Genomic DNA, 18,374 nt, shown 5'->3' on the forward strand with positions numbered 1-18,374 from the left:
AATTTAAATTTTTAATGCCTGAGTTTTTCCACTTTATATAATATTTATCCTATAAGGAAGCCGGATACATTAGTCCATGTGTTAGGGACTTTAACTTTTGTCTGGGTACTCAACATTCAAAATCTTGGCCATTGGATTGAGATTGCCATAGACAGGAATGTTGTCAACACCGAGGATTTTCTCTAGGAAATGTATTTCATGATCAGGAGTCAGAGAAAAATCGCTAGTTCAGCTGCAGTACTTATTCTCCTGGATGCAAAGAAACAAGAATTCCCGATGATAAAATAACAGAATTGTGAATTTGTTACTGTAAAACACTTCTGTGCTTATATCATACCTTCTGCATGGTTGTACTTCAGTGGTATTGAGATTAAATGTCCTCTTAAAGTTGTACAGGCTGATAACATTCTCATTTAGGCTGTCTAATTCAATGCAGCCTTCATAATGAGGATAGTCTAACTTTCGTGGAGGCTGCAAAAATAGTGTTATCAAGAACATACTGTTAGCACCAGCTGAAAAAAAATTACATTGACATGTAACTTGTACCCATTGCAAATTTTAATAAGACACAGAATATGATATTCTGAATTAGCATAAAGTTATTGTTTGGATATAATACGCACATTGTCCAGCAGTACCCCAGGGGTAATACAGCACACTTATATGGGGTCATGTGTGGGATTAGACAAAGAAAACATTATGCTCCCTTTGTGTTCCAGCACACTGCAAGCCAGGCAGCTTCTGTAGAATAGAGCATCTTTTTCCCCCTGCTTCATTCCTGCTTGCATGGATAAACTTCTATGCAGGCAAGAGCACAGTCTGGCAGCCCACCTTTGAAAGACTGCTAGATACAGTCTCAACTGTAAGAACAACAGAATTATCAATACTGAAATGTTTTTAAAAGCCTGAGCAATTCCTTTTACCCTAAAATCTGGTGGGTATCCTCCAACATAAAAGACAACATTGTTGGGATCAAGGTTGAGGAGAGTGTGACTGTCTCCACTGCTCCCATGCAAAGGCTTTTCATACTCTGGAGAAGTCGATGTAGCTGCTTTGATGTAATTCAGCTTCACGTACTGGTAAATCCTAAAATGAAAACAGAAAGGCAAAATAACACATTTCATTAAAAATGATGTTCTTGTCAGGTTCTGGAAAAGTGTGTCTGCCACGTAGAGTGGATCTGCTACCTTTCTAACTTGACTTGATCCATAATGGCTTCCTCAGAGTTGCTCTCGGTGACCAGTGGCTCCACATCTACCTCTGCTTCGTTGCCTCCCAGGTTGTAGACACAAGTGAGGCGACCACGCTTCAGGGCCATGCCAAGGTAGTTCTGGGAAGCCTAAGAACAGCAAAGCAAATCATCCTTGCTAAGTGATTCATGTGATGATTCTCAGAGATAATATCATACTGTGAAAGAGTCACAAGAAGCCTACTCTTCTAACACACAGAGCACTGTGATCAGATTTTTATTAAGTTTATCATTTCTGTTTTGGGGAAGAATAAATCGTAGTCCCCTGTGTTATACTGAATGTATTTATATTATTGTATCATTTTAATAATTAATAGTTAAAATAACTTCCACTTTTATAACATCTTTTAGCTAAAATCAAGAAAATGTGATACACTTAGTACAAATATAGACTAAATCCTTAGAAATAAAAAGAACATTAGGAATAACACTCTGTCAAGTACAATGGCTCCTACTGAAAAGACTAGAAACATTTATTTTCCCCCCAAAATTGTGTTTTATTTCTTCAATATACCATCTTTCCCAAGGGAAAAAATAAATCTCTATCAATAGGTATCCTGGCCAGATGTCCAGGGGAGAAAAAGGGTGAGATCCAGTATAGAGTAACTACCTTTAAATAGCTGACAATAGACATAAGCCTCACTACAGATACAAGACACAAAAATACATGGTTAGGCATTGGCAGGAAAAATTTGAGATGTTCATTAGTGCTTGTGTAAGTAGGAATGCACAAACAAGTCTATGTTATTCTGCATATTCAGGAGAGGCAGAAATGAAGTGAGGGACTAAGCCTTACAATGAAAAAGTCATTTTTTCTTTTTTTTCAATTTTCAGCTAATACAGAAACACACAGTTCCTTTTATTATTACAACAAAGACCTGAAACAAGAGTTGAACTGAGTGAGTGTGTGCTGAATGCTGAAGAAACACACACCGTTATGACAAGAACATAGGATGACATCCATAACTGAGAAGTAAGTTCTGAAGCACTGAAACAAAAAGCTAGCTAAGAGAAAAATAGTTATTCACCCAACAAGTTACCTTGCCAGTGGAGGAATGAACTGCTCTTAGCAAAATACTTCTTCCACAACATAATGGCTATTATAAAAAGCTTAGGCTAATGGTAGCTACAATCTTCAAATAAAATAAATTGCGTCTCATTTATATCTCAAAGCATGTTGCTTGTTTTAAAAGTTGTATTTGGTTGCAAAATATACCTACGTCTTTATTACCCAGGTACAGGACAAACATATTTGGTGCCCTCTGGAGGACATCCGATCTTTTCTGAGGTCTTTGGAGAAACAAAGACAGGGAGGTGTAGCCTCTCAAATCTTCAAGGTTCCTTGGAGGTCGAACTTCTACCCCAGAGCTGCCATTGAACCTCATAGGAATAGCAACCTATTAAGGAAAAATAAATCAAATAAGTGAAGAGTAGCTGTTGCAGGTATTTCTGCTTATCTCACTGTTGCATGAATGATGGCTCTGTTCCTAACAAATAACAGAACTAGGAATCAGGATGGATAAAACAGTATTATCAACACTTATCACTTACACAGCACTTCGTTTCTTCAGCATTTGGTAATCGATCCTTACCACACCTGTGTCAGGTAACTGTTACCCTCACTGTACACCCAGGGCAGGATGTGCCTGGCAGCTCTGAGGAGCAGACTACAAACATCTTACATGTCTATTTACACACCTCCATGCCCCACTGAGCTGGGCTTGGCTGTTAGAAATTAAACTGCACCACTATCAATAAAGACATCTTCTATTATAGCTACTTACACCAGGGTCACAGACTCATATTATTCACTGTAAGGACACTGCGTTACTTGCAGTTACCTCAGGGACACTCCTGCTGCCACCCGAGACCAATATCCCTTGAGCTCAAATGGAAAAAGAGCATTTGAACAAGAATATTTTAGCAGCTGGATTCTAATGTAGTGAGGCACCTAGAGACACAAGAGCCAGCAGCACAAGCTTGTGCAGCTTCTTAGGATGTGCCAGCGCTCCCCGAACCACGCGCTGGTGGAGAACCTGCCTCCGAGCTACAGAGCTGACTCTGCCCCGGCTGGGGGGTCACCACAAGAAAAAGGAAAGGAAAGTCACCACAACGTATTTTGGAAGGAAAGGTACTATGTACAAATAGGGATTTAAGAGACGATCTGTGGAAAAAAAAACTACAAAACAAAGGAAGGAAGCCGTATCCACCGTATCCACCAATCTGTTATGTATGGATTATTATGTTTCCTATCCTCATAGGTGTTCTAGGTGCTGGGTGATGCTATTGGGTTAAATGTATGTCCTTTCATGCGCATTTTAATAACATGATTTAGAAAGAGGCATTTATAAAGGACTGCTATGTACCCATACCACTGAGGTCAACCATGACAGCACAGTTCAGGACAGTGTTCAGGACAGACCTTGTTTGCAGCATCTCTTGCCTGCTGAATAAGCTCTCTTATGCGATTGACATTCTCAGAGATGTTGTTTAGTGGCATTAGCTGTTGGTTAATGCTCTCAATCTTGCTGAATAGATCTGGAAGTGTGTTTGTCAATATTGTTACTGAAATGAAAGAAAGAACATAATTCGGTGTAAAAAGGAGGAGGAAAATGCATGCAAAATTTGAGACATGATTCCATGGTTATCATAAAAGGGATGACTGCAGAACTGTTTTTATTAGTTCCACAATACTATGGATTTCCCATTGAAACTAGTAGTTTAACAGTAGCTATTATATTCCTGGAATATGTGAATAAAGGTATTTGTGGAAGCAGACAAAACTAGCAGTTTCAAAAAGGGTCACAAAAGGTCCCACAAATAGCTACTAAATAAGGGAGACATGAATGTTTCCTTTAAAAGTATTATCAGACCTGAAACCAGACCTAATATTTAGATAAATAAAACAGCAGAGATGATTCATGATAGGCAACAACACGCCTGCTAGCTGTTACAATTATCTTCTTTATTCAAAACGTTTTATCTTTCTTGAACTTATCATATACAGTTACTAAAAAGATGAAAAAAGATCCCTGTAAGTGGTTTGGCTTTGTGATTGCCCCTTGTTCTTTATTTTATGTGGTCTTTGTATACAATTGATGCTAAGAGTGGAATCCACTTCATTTCAGCTGACAACCTAATCATCTAGGTCTTTGCTGTTGTCAGTGTACTAGGAAATAAGCTCTCAGAGGCAAATCATGATATTAGATGTAAACTCATATCTCAGCATGGCCTGAATTACCTTCTGCAGTGCCTGTCTCTTTCCACTGGCAATAAAGGAAGCTCAGCTAATCAGAATAGGCTCCATGCCTAACTTGTGGATGACTAAAATTAGAGATGACCATTCCTGCTGCTGAACTTTTACGTTCACCTAAGAATGATTTGACAGGTGTCAGAGAGTGAGCACTTGCAATAGCACTTGCAAGACCCACCTGAATTGTTTGCCTCCGTCAACATTTTCCTGAAGTCAGCACTCTGGGTGCTTTCATAGGTACCCTTCATTTTTTCCACATCTGCTTGAATTGGGAGCAGTTCACTCAATACATTAGTCGTGACATCCTTGGCGCTTTTTATCATGCTCTTTGCATCAGTGATTTTGCTGTCGATATCATCTGAAACGCACACAAAGGCATGTGCAGATTCAAGTGGGGACAGGTGAATGAGACACAGCAAAAGTGAGCAACACTAAGTAACTGACCTCTGCTTATGCCATTGAGATTATTTTGAAGAGTGACAAGATCAATTTTTAGTTCATCCTTCTGTCCATCAACAACACCGACTCGTCGATTTATGTCTTCAAGGTTTGGACCAATAACTGCAAAACAGTAAATCTGCCTTAAGAGTTTTATATAGAAATGCCACCTGTCCGATGGACAGATGGTGCGGTAGCATCAGCCTGCACAGCTGAACAGATCTTGCATTGCCACTGGGCTCTGAATGCACTGCACAAAACCAGTGCAAGGCTTGGAAGTTTTGCTCAAGAGGAATGCTGCGAAAGGAGGGAAGAGGGAACAGCTGGGCACATCACAATCCCAAAGAGAGCAGAGGTAAGAGATCTACCTCCTCGCCATCGAGAACAACTATCATGACAGTTTCCATCTTAATGACACTATCTTTGTCTGCCTAAATATGCGCAGAAATGCTCGGCCGAACTGTGCAAAAACTGCATCATTTCATGACAATTTCTAATATTGTGCCACCATCTCTATTACTGTTTTATTTCTGGGTACCTTTCAAGGTCCTTTCAGTCTCCTGTGCTTGATTCAAGAGCGCACTGCTGTCAGCTTTTAACCTTGCAGCTTTTCCTGATAGGTCTTCTCTCTTCACTGTCTGGTAATAGAACCATTGTACTGTAAGTTTGTTTTAATAATTATACTGAAATCTTAAAGAATAACAAAAGATTTTCCAATCCAGTTTAAAAAATAAATACACAGGGGCTGAGATTTCATGTAAAGAACAAGACCCTCCAACTACAATTACCCAGATTAACCTAGGCGTAACGCAGCCCTAGTCTTCCAGAAAGTTCAGGCAGCACTTCGGGCGTTAGACAGTGATTACAGAATTACAGCTGTTTGTTAGACACTACTCTCCTGCTGGAAAACTCAGGGGCATTTCTAGAGCGAAGTAAAAGAGAAGAGCTGAAACCACCTTCAGTGATTACCAGTGCTGGTTCACATAGGATGGATGAGGAGTATTCACGTGGACAGCCTCATCAGGGAGGCAGGAACGAGCCTCCCTAATGCTCAAGCAGCACGAATATAGGAATATGCAACATAGCAACTTCCTCATATAATGGCCACAGACAAATAAGGCATGCTAAAACACACAGCTCTCTCATTTTCATGCCCCTCTGATAGCATACAATATTTTACCTAGCTGAAACAAGCTTACCACCACCTGGCTACTCATGGGGACTTACCGATAGAGCCGAGTCAGCTGCACTCCCAGCTCTGCTGGCCGCCTCCTCTGCCGCCTTGATGGCGTTAATAATGTTGTCGTAGGCAGTCGAGGCTTCCACAGCACAGCTCACCAACTCATCCTGCCTGGCGTTGTTCTTTATTCTGCAGGGAACAGGGTGAAAAATGCAGCCTTCTGCAAAGGCCGCAGACTTTGGGAAGCATACTGAACAGACCTGAACTCAGGAATTTTTAAATCAATAGCAATACAGAAAATGTTTATTCACTTAGCTCTTTTATTTCATTCTGCCAAAATGTCAAACCTAGAAGTGGACCAGTAAGAAAAGATTCTTTATAAGACAGGCAAGTTCAGGTACTTGGCAAGATATCAATACAGATATCGAAAGTACTCTGTAAGTGGCTAAAATAGTGAGACTCAGGGTCAGTGAACCATCTTCATCCCAGCCCTCAAAATACTGCTCAGTTCAGAGGAGCAGTGCAGAGCACTACAGCTCCCAGGTAACTTCTGGCTGCTCCAGCAGTCTCCAGAAGTGGCTGCTGATGGAGCACAAGACAGAGCAACGCTGAGACCACTTGTTCTTGCTGCAACAATCAGTGTGATAGCTTTGAAAAAGGAAAAAATAGAGCAAATATCTTGCACCCGTTCCACCTGAGATATGCAGCCGCCCTGCATTAGCTACTTTGTATTTGTGTGAATGCTATCTTGTTAATTGAAAAAGTCACACTGAAAACTATCAAAAAGACATTTTTTTACTAAGAACTTCCCAGCTAAATTTTGTCCTTTAAATTTAATTTAACTTTGAGCTGGTATATGCTCATATAATGACAAAGTGCAAGCAACTTGCACAGAGGAAAATTAGGGTTCTATTTTTTTGTTTCTTCCCAATATACCGTAAAAGGCCTTCAAAACCTCACTCATACTTCCAAGGTAAAGTACAAATAATGGAGCAAGAAAACTTGAGTCTGAATCATATAAGAGTCATAAGTTTTTTCCTGTCTTTGCCTTTCCAGAAGATTCCTTGAAGGATGACAAAACTATGGAAATTCATTAACCCATTAAATGCTAATCAGGCATGTTTGAAGACTGCCAAGATAACATTTGTTCCAGTTATTGGTCTCAATTCATTCCCATCATAAAGGCAGGAGTACAACTGAAGCAACACTAAATAAACAAACAAAAAAAGCAAAAAACTAAACATCCCTGCATGAGGATTTTCTCTCTTCATGCCATGTTGCTGTAGTGCAGTAATGTATAGTTCTTGAGCCCAAGCAGTTCCCAAGAAAAATACAAGAAAAAGATCAGGAAAAATAGGTAAAATAGAGAAAGACACGTTTCTGCAAAAACAAAGCTTGCAAGAAATTACCAGGTATCATGAAGAGACAGAAAAAGGTAAAACCAGATTTTTTTCTGGCTTTGCACTTGGTCATAAAAATAAGTGAAGTTACAGACATTGCAATTTTGGATGCTATGTACAAAAATTGCTTCTTTACAAGAAGGCTAACATACTCATCCAGTTGTTTTGCCAAGGCTTGCAGAGATTTGGCATGCTCCTCAGCCCTCACCACCAGAGGTTCTTTGCTGGCTGATAAGGAACCATTTGTCAGCTTTTCGTTCAGATCCTTCCTTGCTCCATCAAGCTGAGCAGCCAGACTTTCATATTCCTATGGGTTTATGAAGATAAAATTTAATCTGTATTCATACATGCTTGATTTTGTCCTTGTCACCGCTAGTGTGACATATACCTTGCCCCAGAGAAGTTCAAGGGAAAACCAACCTTTTACAACATACTCTGGAGTTTGTTATAAATAACTGCTAGTGGTTACATTCTGCTTTTAAGTCTGTTATGTAAAAACATGAAAACTGCTATACTGAGTAAGACCAAGAGTCTTTCTAGCACAGCGCCTGGCTTGTAACAGCGGCTAAAGGCAAAAGCCTAGAGAGATGCACAAGCACCATGACATAACAGTATTTCTCCAGCTACCTTCCCAAGCTTCTGTGGCTCAGTGTCTTCCTCAGACACACAAAAACCCTCTCTTCTAAGAACTTGCCCAGGCAGGCTCCTCAGAGCCTGAAATCCCTCCCTTCCTTCCCCCCTTCTTGTGTGGCTCAGATAGCCTCATGTTCTAGACATGGATATGTGCTGCCCTTTACACTGATAGCAGGCAATTTTCTTTTTAATTGTAACTTAAACGAGTTAATTTTACCTCTTTGCTCTTCTGCAATAACCCAAGTACACTGCTTGCTTGTGTCAAGGAAGTTTGGGCAGAGCTCAAAATATCCAAGATATTGCTCTGTTGTGCATTTGTCTCATCCATCCGTTTCTGAGGAAAAACACAGAGTTGAATAATATGACTGGCTCAAAAATGAGGAACAGGGAAAATCATACCTTGCAGAAGGATTTCTCAAAGATATTTTTACTATGGTAATCAGGTAGCTATAGCGTTTAGGATCTAATGCCAAATTAACGATGATAAGAGTTAGAAAACTCAGGAATTTGCAGTAGTCACAGCAGAGCACCTCAAGACAGCTGAGGAGCAGGCGACAGAAGTTCTGTTATTAATGCTCAGACAATGGAAAAGTAAAACCAGTCAGCTCTAATGGACACATCATCTAAGTCTCTCTCCTCTCAGATTTGAAATCTATATCAGCAGTTCCCTGGTGATTACTTCTCTTTCTCAGAGGAGAAATCATATCTTTATATGATCCCTTGCAGTGAGAATCTCACCAGTAAGGCAGTGTGTGAAGCCTTCCCATCGTAACCTCTTAAAAAAGACTTGGAGGGGGAAACAAATGAAATCTCTTGGTCTAGAGCAACCCTATGGCAGTTACACTGTTGCTCTGAGATGGCGGCACAATATGACCTCAACCAGACAAGTTTTATGGGTAGATAAGCCAGTGTTCATCCTTTTCCATGGGTTTCCCTCACTGTAACATGTCCAATCTCTAACAGAGTAGTGTATCAGCATATTTGTGACACGTACAGATGCATCCATCTTTTAAGAAAACTATCCTTAATGTGACCCACATGTGGTACTGCCCATGCACATAAAGGTACGACTTAACTATTAAAGGCAAAACTGAATGTAGAAATTACTTTGTCAAACAGTTCTGGCAAACCAGAGAACTGGAGTGTTGTAAAGCAGTGGTATATTTCATCAAAGATCCAATTCACTTAAAAGGATAGATCCTGCAGCACTCTGGTATTTCTTACATTATTAAAAAAAAAAAAGAAAAAATAATAATAATAAAACCTCTAAAAATTAAGCAGGGTCCAAGAATGACAGCTTTTCTTTTCACCTTTCTGATGACAACTTAGAAGCAGTTATGTAGACTATTAACCCCCAAATAATTTAACAGTATTACATGCTATTGTTCTCATTATTCATGTCTTTAAAACCAAATATTTTAAGGACATTATTACAAGAACTATACCAGAATTAGGAATTTCATCTAAAACAGGAGAAAAAATGGCTAGTTACAGCTGAAGAGAATGGATAGGCAGAGACTTTTCTTCCTGTCTCTCATCACATCTACATCCTTTTCATACTGTCCTAATAACTAAAACTGCTACCCTTAGAGTAGACTACATTTATATCTGGCTGTATGTGGAATCACAGAGACTTCAGAGAAAGTTTAAAGAATTTATGCCACTTGGCTTTGTAAGGCCAAAAGCAGCAATAAAAACACTCCCTATCTCTGGAGATTTAATCTCCCAAACTTCCAGTGCTGTTACCTTAATGTCTTCCAGCAGAACTCCGTTATCTCTGTTCATATTTTCAGCCTGCTTGACTTGTCCAGTGGCCTCATTCAGAGCTTCACGAAGATCAGTGAGTTTGGACTCATACTCATTCAATGAATCCCTCACAATTTTAATGAGCCCATGATTTTCTTGGTGGTACTTCTGTAAGTTCATTCTTAACATGTGCCAGTACTGCAGTATTGGAACCAGAAAGAAAGGCTTTGTTCAAAAAGGGAAACCAAAGCAAACCTCCTTCAATAAGGCTTAACATTTAGGATTAGAAGCAGTGGTGGTGTGACTAAGCATCCTTTGCATCACTACAGCATCACTAATACTATAGCAGAGATGTTATTCTGGCCAGAATTCACTCACCAAACTGCTGCTGCAGACAAGGAGCATACTCCTCCAGGAAAATATTTATTTGGCAAATTTTAAATTAAACAGGAATGAAGATGATCTTCTAGATCTTTTTTAAGAGGAAACTAACACAGTTTCATTCAGAAGAAACTAACACCATTTTCATCTACAATGTAGACACCTACACTAAAGCTTCCTCTGCCATCAGCAGAGATACACATGTACTTCCAGGTCACATTTCATCTCACTCGGGGTAGAAGCCTAAACCAGGTAAAGTGAATCACATTCTTTAAAAGTGTCCATCTTGCTGCCTACACACAGGATACAGAAGAGTTGCTGAGAGGTACATACCAAAATGCAAAACTGAGGAAAACAAATTTCACTCAGAAGGTCCTTCACACTTCCCAACTCTGCCCCTGCATGGGAGAGGCCTGTGACCCTGCTGCCCTTGTTGTCTCTGCTCTGCACAACCAGGTTACTGGCTGTCCCAGCAAACACACACACAGAACATAAAATGGAGCATGAAGAAAACATCTGCACTTCCTCATCCTTTTATGACATGACCCTTCTACTACTCTAATGGCTTCTTAATATGGGACTTTGAATCACACGTGTAATTTTTCTAAAATATCTCACATATTATAACACACAGAAGCCCTGGGTAAATATATATGATCAGCTACATTTTTAGTGATATTTCTGTATTATTAAAGAGGACTGTACTGGGTTTCTTTCTCAGTGTATTTCACAACAAAATAAAAAGGCCTTTAAATCCCCTACAAAATGATCACTTTGTTTTTGACTAATCATTACTACAAACCCAGCAATACATTTCAAAATATTCCTCCTTGCACTCCATCCCAAACAGCCAATAATGGTTCAGATTTAAGACTGATCTTTCTAAAGAGCCAAAAGAAGCAGCTGGGAGAAGCAGCGCTTACACAGCTGAGCTTCTCTTCTTTCCTGCTCTGCATCTGTTTGCAGTTGGCCAAAGTTGCGGTTTCGCATCTCTGTCATCATTCGCTGAGCATCAGCCAGTTCTTTGGCAGCATCCCCCAGGGGCAAATTGTTACCTTCTGCATCTGTACCAGCTATTTGTTCCAAGAGCACTGAAAAAAAGAAGTCAAAGGAAGTAAAACAGAGGATGCACTTAAGCCTATGCAACAGACACAAAGCTCCTCTCCTTTATGAAAAAGGCATGTCTGTTCCTGAATTCATTAATGAATTTTGGGTTATTTACACAAATGGGAAAAGTACCTTGTGTCACTCTGTCCAAAATTATCAAACTCCCAGCAATAATTTTAAGCATCTAATTTAAGATACCCTATACTAGCAATCCAGGCTAAAGTCCGGACAGTGAAACACATCTTCTAAACTGCCCTCTGAAAAAACTTCTCTGTCCCTATTCACTATATAGAATATATAATAGAATATACTCACTATATTAAGAGTGAATTATATTTATTTATTATATTTAAGAGTGAACTTCACAACTATGTCAAACTTTTTTATTTTATGAAGCTGTTTTCCAAAAAAAAAAATCTCATGATTTGTTTGGGAATATTTAAGTAGACTGTAAAACAAAACATACTGGAAATCTTTGGAACCATTTTACCTTGTATATTACTGACAACTATTTGTATTCTTGAAATCAAATCCTTTCCTTTCTGATTAGTTTCACCAAAACTATTGAATAATCTTTCTGCTGTTTTGTAGTTCATTTCAGCCTAGCAAGAGAAGAAAAAAAGGAATTGCATTAAAGATACCTGGATACAACAAATTAATATGCAGTTAAGAGAAGCTTACTTTTTAATTAATTTAGCAAGTCACCTTTTCTTGGAGAGCATTTACATCACGATTTAGGTTAATGAAGTCTGTCTCCATCTCATCCACCTTTGAACCTTGATTACGAACAACAGAACGGTAATTGTTCAATAAAACCTGAAACAGAAGTAAAAAGAGTTTCAATAAATCACCCAGACACAGGAGATAATGAGAAAAAAGTCACCAGCTTAGGTCTTTACCCTAAGTAAGTAAAGACAACGTTACTAACTTTATAGCTGACCATCTTACCAGCTGGCCCTTTGTTTCTCTAAGTCCAGCAAGTGCTGTTCCAACTAAGGAAAATGTGTAATGTTTGCAGTAATGCAGAGGCATGAAGTGCTGAAAAAAATAGGGCTATGGGGACATGGAGCTTTCATGTTCAGTAGGCCTAAGAAAAAGCAGAGATGCTCATTGCCCTTCAGAGCACAAGGTGGAACTAATAACTTTCTGCCAACAGGTGGAGCCCAGTACTGTCAAGATTCGGTACTTGAAACTGAACATTCATCTAATGTCTGCGGGCTGACCAAAATGGCACAAATTCCCAGGTTCAGCTCTTGCAGGCTTCATGTGCAGCCAGTGCAAGTCTGCTCTTTCTGTGTGTATGTACCTTTAAGTCCTTGATGCGTGTCTCCAAGCCTCTCATCTGCTCCAGTGTGTGGGAACTCGCACGGACGTTTTGCAGCTGAGACTTAATCAGCTGAAGCTCATCACCTATTGTGCTCAAATCCTTCAGCAGTGTAATTACACAGCTATCACAGGCTGCAAGCAGAAAGCACAAAGGAAAACAATACATATTGCTGAGATTTTGCAGAGAACATTCCTCTGAGTGCATTAAGAAATAAGATGCAATGGAAACTTTCTGATGCTTGTTACCTTGTGCTACCTGAAGAACAAAGGTAACAACACAGTCCATAGTATGAAGGTGAGGGACCAAACCCAGAGGTAAGAAGGAGGTCCCACCTACATTTGGCTAAATGGCCTTTTTCATCATATTTCCCAAGTGTTTGCTTGACTGTTTGCTTTTTAAAGATTCACTGCAGGACACCACCACCTCTTTTTAAAGTTTGCCATCTTTAAACAGTCATCAGTATATATCCATAGCCAGGAATCAGCAATCTAAGTGCAATTCTATTTTATTACTTACAGTCACAATCTTCATCGGGATCCACATCTTTTGGTTCATTATTTAAGCATTCTGAAATCAGAAAACTATCATCAGTAACTAAGATTTTCTTATGGAAATGTTACTATTGCACATTTACACTCTCCCTCCATGGCTGGCAGCCATGAAAACACTGTGTAGCCCTTTCATAAATCCATAATCAAGGTGAACGAGCTAGAGTGTCCAGAAGAGTTAAGAGCGCTGAGTTCAGCTCCCTCTTGCTCCTTGCTGAGATCTACATCTTACTCATCCTTCCAAAGCTGACTGCTGCCTCGTAACACGTCACTTGTGTAGCAGCAGGAGGCTCTCTGGCAACAAGGCTGCTGAATCCAGTCCATTCTGCCACAGATAATAACACCATGATTGAAGCCCAGGCTGTACAGCCTACCAGTTAAAGCATTTACCCAGGACATAGTTTCAAACCCTTTATCTACCTCACCATCTACATTCAAACCACAGATTCTTATTCCCAAAAGGATTCTAACCCACAGGGTACTGAGAAATGTTCATGGCTTTCTTTCATAGCTGCTCCAGGTTGCATGGTTAAGAGATGAGTGGGGCTTGAGGGAAGCACAGAGTGTGTCCACGGCACTGTCTGTAACCTCAAGCACAGAGCTTGGCCCTCAGATACCGGTAGTACATAGGAGGTAGAGATGCTGCCATCAGACTTGCCAACAAGCTGGCCCAAGGACTGCCTCTCCCGCATGCCCTGCTCTTACAAAACCTGGTGCAAGAAGGTTAGCAGGAAGTCTCCAGGAATTTGCACAATTCTTACCCTGAATTCTAACTTTTAGGAGGCAGGAGAGGAGCTGGCTCCTAAAAATATCATCATATAGGACAGGAATCTCCCCATCTTTATACCTAGGTGCCTGTTACAGATTTGGCTACTGAAAAATTCACGGGGCTGCCATCACCTGTTGCAAATGAAAAGGACTGCGCAAGTCTTTTCCTTCAGAGGATGCACTTAGGATCTAGCAGCCTTTGCTGCTGCTGTCAAGAGTCAACAACAGCTTGCAATTGTGAGAGGCTACAGTGATAAAATTAGACCTGAACTTTAACAGTAGCGTGAAACAGCCTGGAACAGGCTGCCTAGCTGTGCCATTTCCTTTGGCACTTGCCCATTAAGTCATCAGCACTGGTAGCGAGCATTCCTGCCAAAAGAAGAAAAGTCACAAAGGACCTATTTGTAGGAGGAAGATGGAAATTATTTTGAAAGCAAATGCACATGCAGTCCTGCTGTTGTATAATTCAGCTAACACCAGATACATTTCAGCTGTGGCTGTGAAGTATCAATTAAATAAAACTATTATTGCAGCTTCTGCACAAATGACATCAGCCAAGAAATGATGAAATGAAAACACTCAGCCAAGTGCCAAACATCACGCACGTATAAACCTGCTAGAACATGCTGGGCTCATCACAGAAGGTTTTATTGCTAATGTAGAGAAAAAGATGGCTGATCAGAATATATTGTTGGAGGCAAACTGAAAACAAACCAGCTTGCTGAATTTTGCCCTGAGGATTAGTTTGTCCTAGCAAACTCTTTCTTCAAAAAGAAAAGAATGGTAAAACATCAAACACTTCTTGGATCTGTTCCACACAAAATATAAATGTAATAAAGAAGTGCTACTTTAATGATGAAGTAGAAAATGAGAACTAGCCTTTGAAAAATTGCATCAGGTACCAACTGCAGTTCACATCACGATCCTTAAGTCACTTGATTGCAGTCTGAACAGGAGTGCAGGGAAATGTGAAAAAGACAGGAAGTCTATTAGTCTGACACTTCACTAGAATGTGAGAAGGAAAAGCTGCCTCTGGTGTAAGAAAAGTATTTTTTCTGGAGAGCAAAAATATGGGAGAATCAAGAACAGCAGCTTGCATGTTTATGAATGAAGACTATTTCAAAGGAAGGAAGAGTAAAGATGGGCTGAGGAACACAGAATTAGACCCTTTCCTTCAGAATTATAGTAGATAAAGCAAACATATACCCGTGGTGTAATAGTCTTTGAAGAACTTATCTAGTAGTGGAGTATGTATATAACTGATACTGGGAAAATTAAGGAAGTCGTAGTCTGCAGATGGGTGTAGAGCAGGATTTATAAAATAGCCTCCTGAGCACCAGCTCAGATGCTTAACTTCCACTGTAAACACAGTTAGCTTAGATACCTCATACAGTGGTGCCTGACACACACTATGAAGCTGTTTGTTACTCATCTGTCTCCGCTACCCTTAAAAAGGCATATTAAGGGAGCGCCATGAGGCATGTTCCATAATCCCTAACACAGACTGACAAGACACGACAACTATTTTAGAGAAGAAACATTAATGCATTTATATATATGCCCGTGAAACAGAAAAGCGAAATATAATTGATACTGTTTAGAAAGGCAAATACATGATAAAATGTCCTGCAAGGGTGAACTCAGTGATTCAGCACAGCTCTTCCATTACTACGCTATTATATTTCACAAAACGTGCCATTTGTTAAAAAAAATGAGCTACATTTCTTTTAAGTCTAGGTCTTTTCCTTCAGTTCAGCTTATCAGAAGATCTTACTCCTTTGCTTCCTAGAGGGTGAACATGTTCACAGGCCCTTGCATACCTCCAGTCAGGTGGTCACAGCTCGCCAGCTGCCAATTGTTATTACAATTACATTTTTGACAGTAGCCTCCATATTTTTGTGGGTTTCCAAAATATCCAGGAGCACAGCTAGATAGAAGAGACACAAATATTGTTTTATTAAGTATTTGAACCTACTTTTGTCAAATATACTTTCACACAACAAAAAAACAATTCTCCCTCCGAAGAAACTGTCAAGTAATAATTTCATTTCTTGACTTAGACAAAAATCATCTATTTTTGGCCTACAGTATACTCTGCACTCCATTAAAAATCTCAATCCAAGTGCTATAGAAAATATTTCTAAAAATAAAAGAACTCCCACAGTGTTCATCTAAAAATAATTCACTTGGTCTATAAAAACACACAAGCACAAAAACACCTACTTAAAGGGAGTTTTGAAAGGCTTAACCTGGCATATCCTATCATTCTGTTCTGTGATCCCATCAGAATTCATGTATCCACTAGCATCATGCTGCAAGAACACACTGAGTTTTCAAAGAGCCATGGCACTGAACACTGCCACCCTTCTGCTGGATGCTACCTCCTGCCATCTGTCAGCAACACAGCCCGCGTGAGCAGTTCCTAAATATTTTCTAGGGAAAATATATTGCCTGAATTAACTAGCTAATATATCTAAAGTCACTTTTTTGTATGATCTAAAGGGCTAGTAATGCATGATCAAGGGGCCGCGATGAATGGCTGAAAGTGGTATTATTTTCCACTCAGAGTGGTATTATTTTCCACTGGAACTGCTAGACCTGGAAGAACAAATCGCTTCATAACCTACTGCTTTTATGTCAAAGGTAACAGTCCTGAAACACTGTTAAGTTGCACTCCTAAAAGATAACGTGCTACTGGAGATACTGTCTTCAGGTGAGTGACCCGTGACCTACTAGCCTCAGGTTTCCAAATCAGACAACCCCATTCCATTATCCTTAAATCCTCCAGGATTTGAAACTCAATGAAATTGCTTCCTCTTTCTGCCTGAAATTGCTACACTGCATTTCTTTTCCTTAGCCAAACTGTTGTAATGTTCCAGCAAAGGAGAGAGCTTCAGTGTGGTGTTTGTACCCTCCATCTGCAGGGCACATGGCAATGCTCTGGGCTGAAGGGTACTGAAGTGGCTGAAGTGAAGAGTACTCAATGTTACAGGGTTGCCACTGGATAGCTAAGAACACTGAACCACCAGCAAGTACGTTAGAAGCAATGTTTTCAATTGAAAATGGGACAAAACAAGTGGAGATATTACTATTAGCAAGAGTGAAGGATAAGACACAAGACACAAGGCACATATTCAAAGTGATTGACATTTCTCTCATTGATAAAAACTGTGTAGTCAGTGAATTTCTTGTGGAGAGTTATTTACATTTATTCAGGTATGCTCAGGTCTCATCTGCAATTCCACTACAGCACCACACTACGGCAGCTATTTATACAGTTATATGCCTCCTTAAGTGTGTGCATATTTTGCATACAAACACTTGTACACATATTAAATACTACAAATCTACCTCCTTTTGTGGTGTTCTCTGGAAGATATTTGCCCTGAGAAACAAGCCACTTACCGTTCACAGCGAACTCCGGTATAGCCTTCTTTGCATAGACACTGAATTTCTTCACCATTTGCCACACAGCCAGTTGCAAATCTGTAAGAAGAAACACAGATTTCATCTGAACCCATAATCAAATAGGTTTTACATTCTAGATGCTAAATTCAGTTAAATGAATTTCATATTAAAAGGCTTTTATACCAAATTATGACTGAGTTAATTTAATTGCCTCCAGATAAATTGCAGTGACTTAGTTCTTTGAAGTTTCAAATTTTCTCTCTAGGTTGTCTCCTTAGACTAAAAAATAATAATTTCCTGACCTTCCGGACAGAATGCAATAGTTCATTACACAAAGGAACGCCTAAAATAAACCTTAATAGTGATGATGTAATATAAAAGAAGCCTATGGGGCTATTTTATCTTACTAGGCAAAAATCAATAGCGCTAGACAAAGTTTCCTCTCGTTTGAATAACTCTTTGCTTATTTATGGATGGAAGCATTAGATCATATTTTTATGTAGCTAATACTCTTTTTTTTTAAGTAAGGCAGGATAGAGTTGTGCCCTACCTTAGAAAGTTCCAGGGTATATCTCATTAACACAATGAACATTTTCTCACACTCTTTCCAGCAGACTCACCCACATTCAAATCTCAGTGGGGTGGATCACCATTTTTTGCCCATTGTTTGGTGAGAAGAAGGCAGGAGGTGAAGACAAGATAGGCCACCTTTGTTACTTCCATGAATAGTCTCTCAATCACAGACAGGTACCAGAAGTCTGCACTAAGAATTATGTATAATTTGACTACCTGGAAAATTGCTGACTCGGGTAATGGAAAATACATTTCCTGTGTAATGAATGGTATATGCCAGCCTAATGTGCAGCTATGAAATGACTGCAGGTCTCACGCGCTTCCTAGATACTTCAGTGCTCTTACAGAAAAAGATGAGTAAAA

At 39.6% G+C, this 18,374-nt stretch overlaps 1 protein-coding gene across 1 annotated transcript in view; it reads right to left on the reverse strand.

Annotated features, from left to right (window-relative positions):
- Positions 1-18,374, reverse strand: part of LAMA3 (laminin subunit alpha 3) — a 110,975-nt gene that overhangs the window by 12,995 nt on the left and 79,606 nt on the right. The window contains 20 exon segments of the mRNA XM_088526686.1: positions 338-471; positions 924-1,086; positions 1,188-1,339; positions 2,470-2,646; positions 3,672-3,814; positions 4,681-4,860; positions 4,947-5,063; positions 5,479-5,578; positions 6,168-6,309; positions 7,673-7,827; positions 8,371-8,487; positions 9,900-10,073; positions 10,075-10,097; positions 11,204-11,371; positions 11,878-11,989; positions 12,093-12,203; positions 12,694-12,845; positions 13,231-13,281; positions 15,851-15,957; positions 17,436-17,516. Coding sequence (XP_088382812.1) covers positions 338-471; positions 924-1,086; positions 1,188-1,339; positions 2,470-2,646; positions 3,672-3,814; positions 4,681-4,860; positions 4,947-5,063; positions 5,479-5,578; positions 6,168-6,309; positions 7,673-7,827; positions 8,371-8,487; positions 9,900-10,073; positions 10,075-10,097; positions 11,204-11,371; positions 11,878-11,989; positions 12,093-12,203; positions 12,694-12,845; positions 13,231-13,281; positions 15,851-15,957; positions 17,436-17,516 — 2,559 coding nt within the window.

The sequence above is a fragment of the Tinamus guttatus genome, unplaced genomic scaffold, assembly GCF_059628265.1.
Source record: "Tinamus guttatus ecotype Peru unplaced genomic scaffold, ASM5962826v1 Tinamus_guttatus_pri_ptg000249l, whole genome shotgun sequence".
Lineage (NCBI taxonomy): Eukaryota > Metazoa > Chordata > Aves > Tinamiformes > Tinamidae > Tinamus > Tinamus guttatus.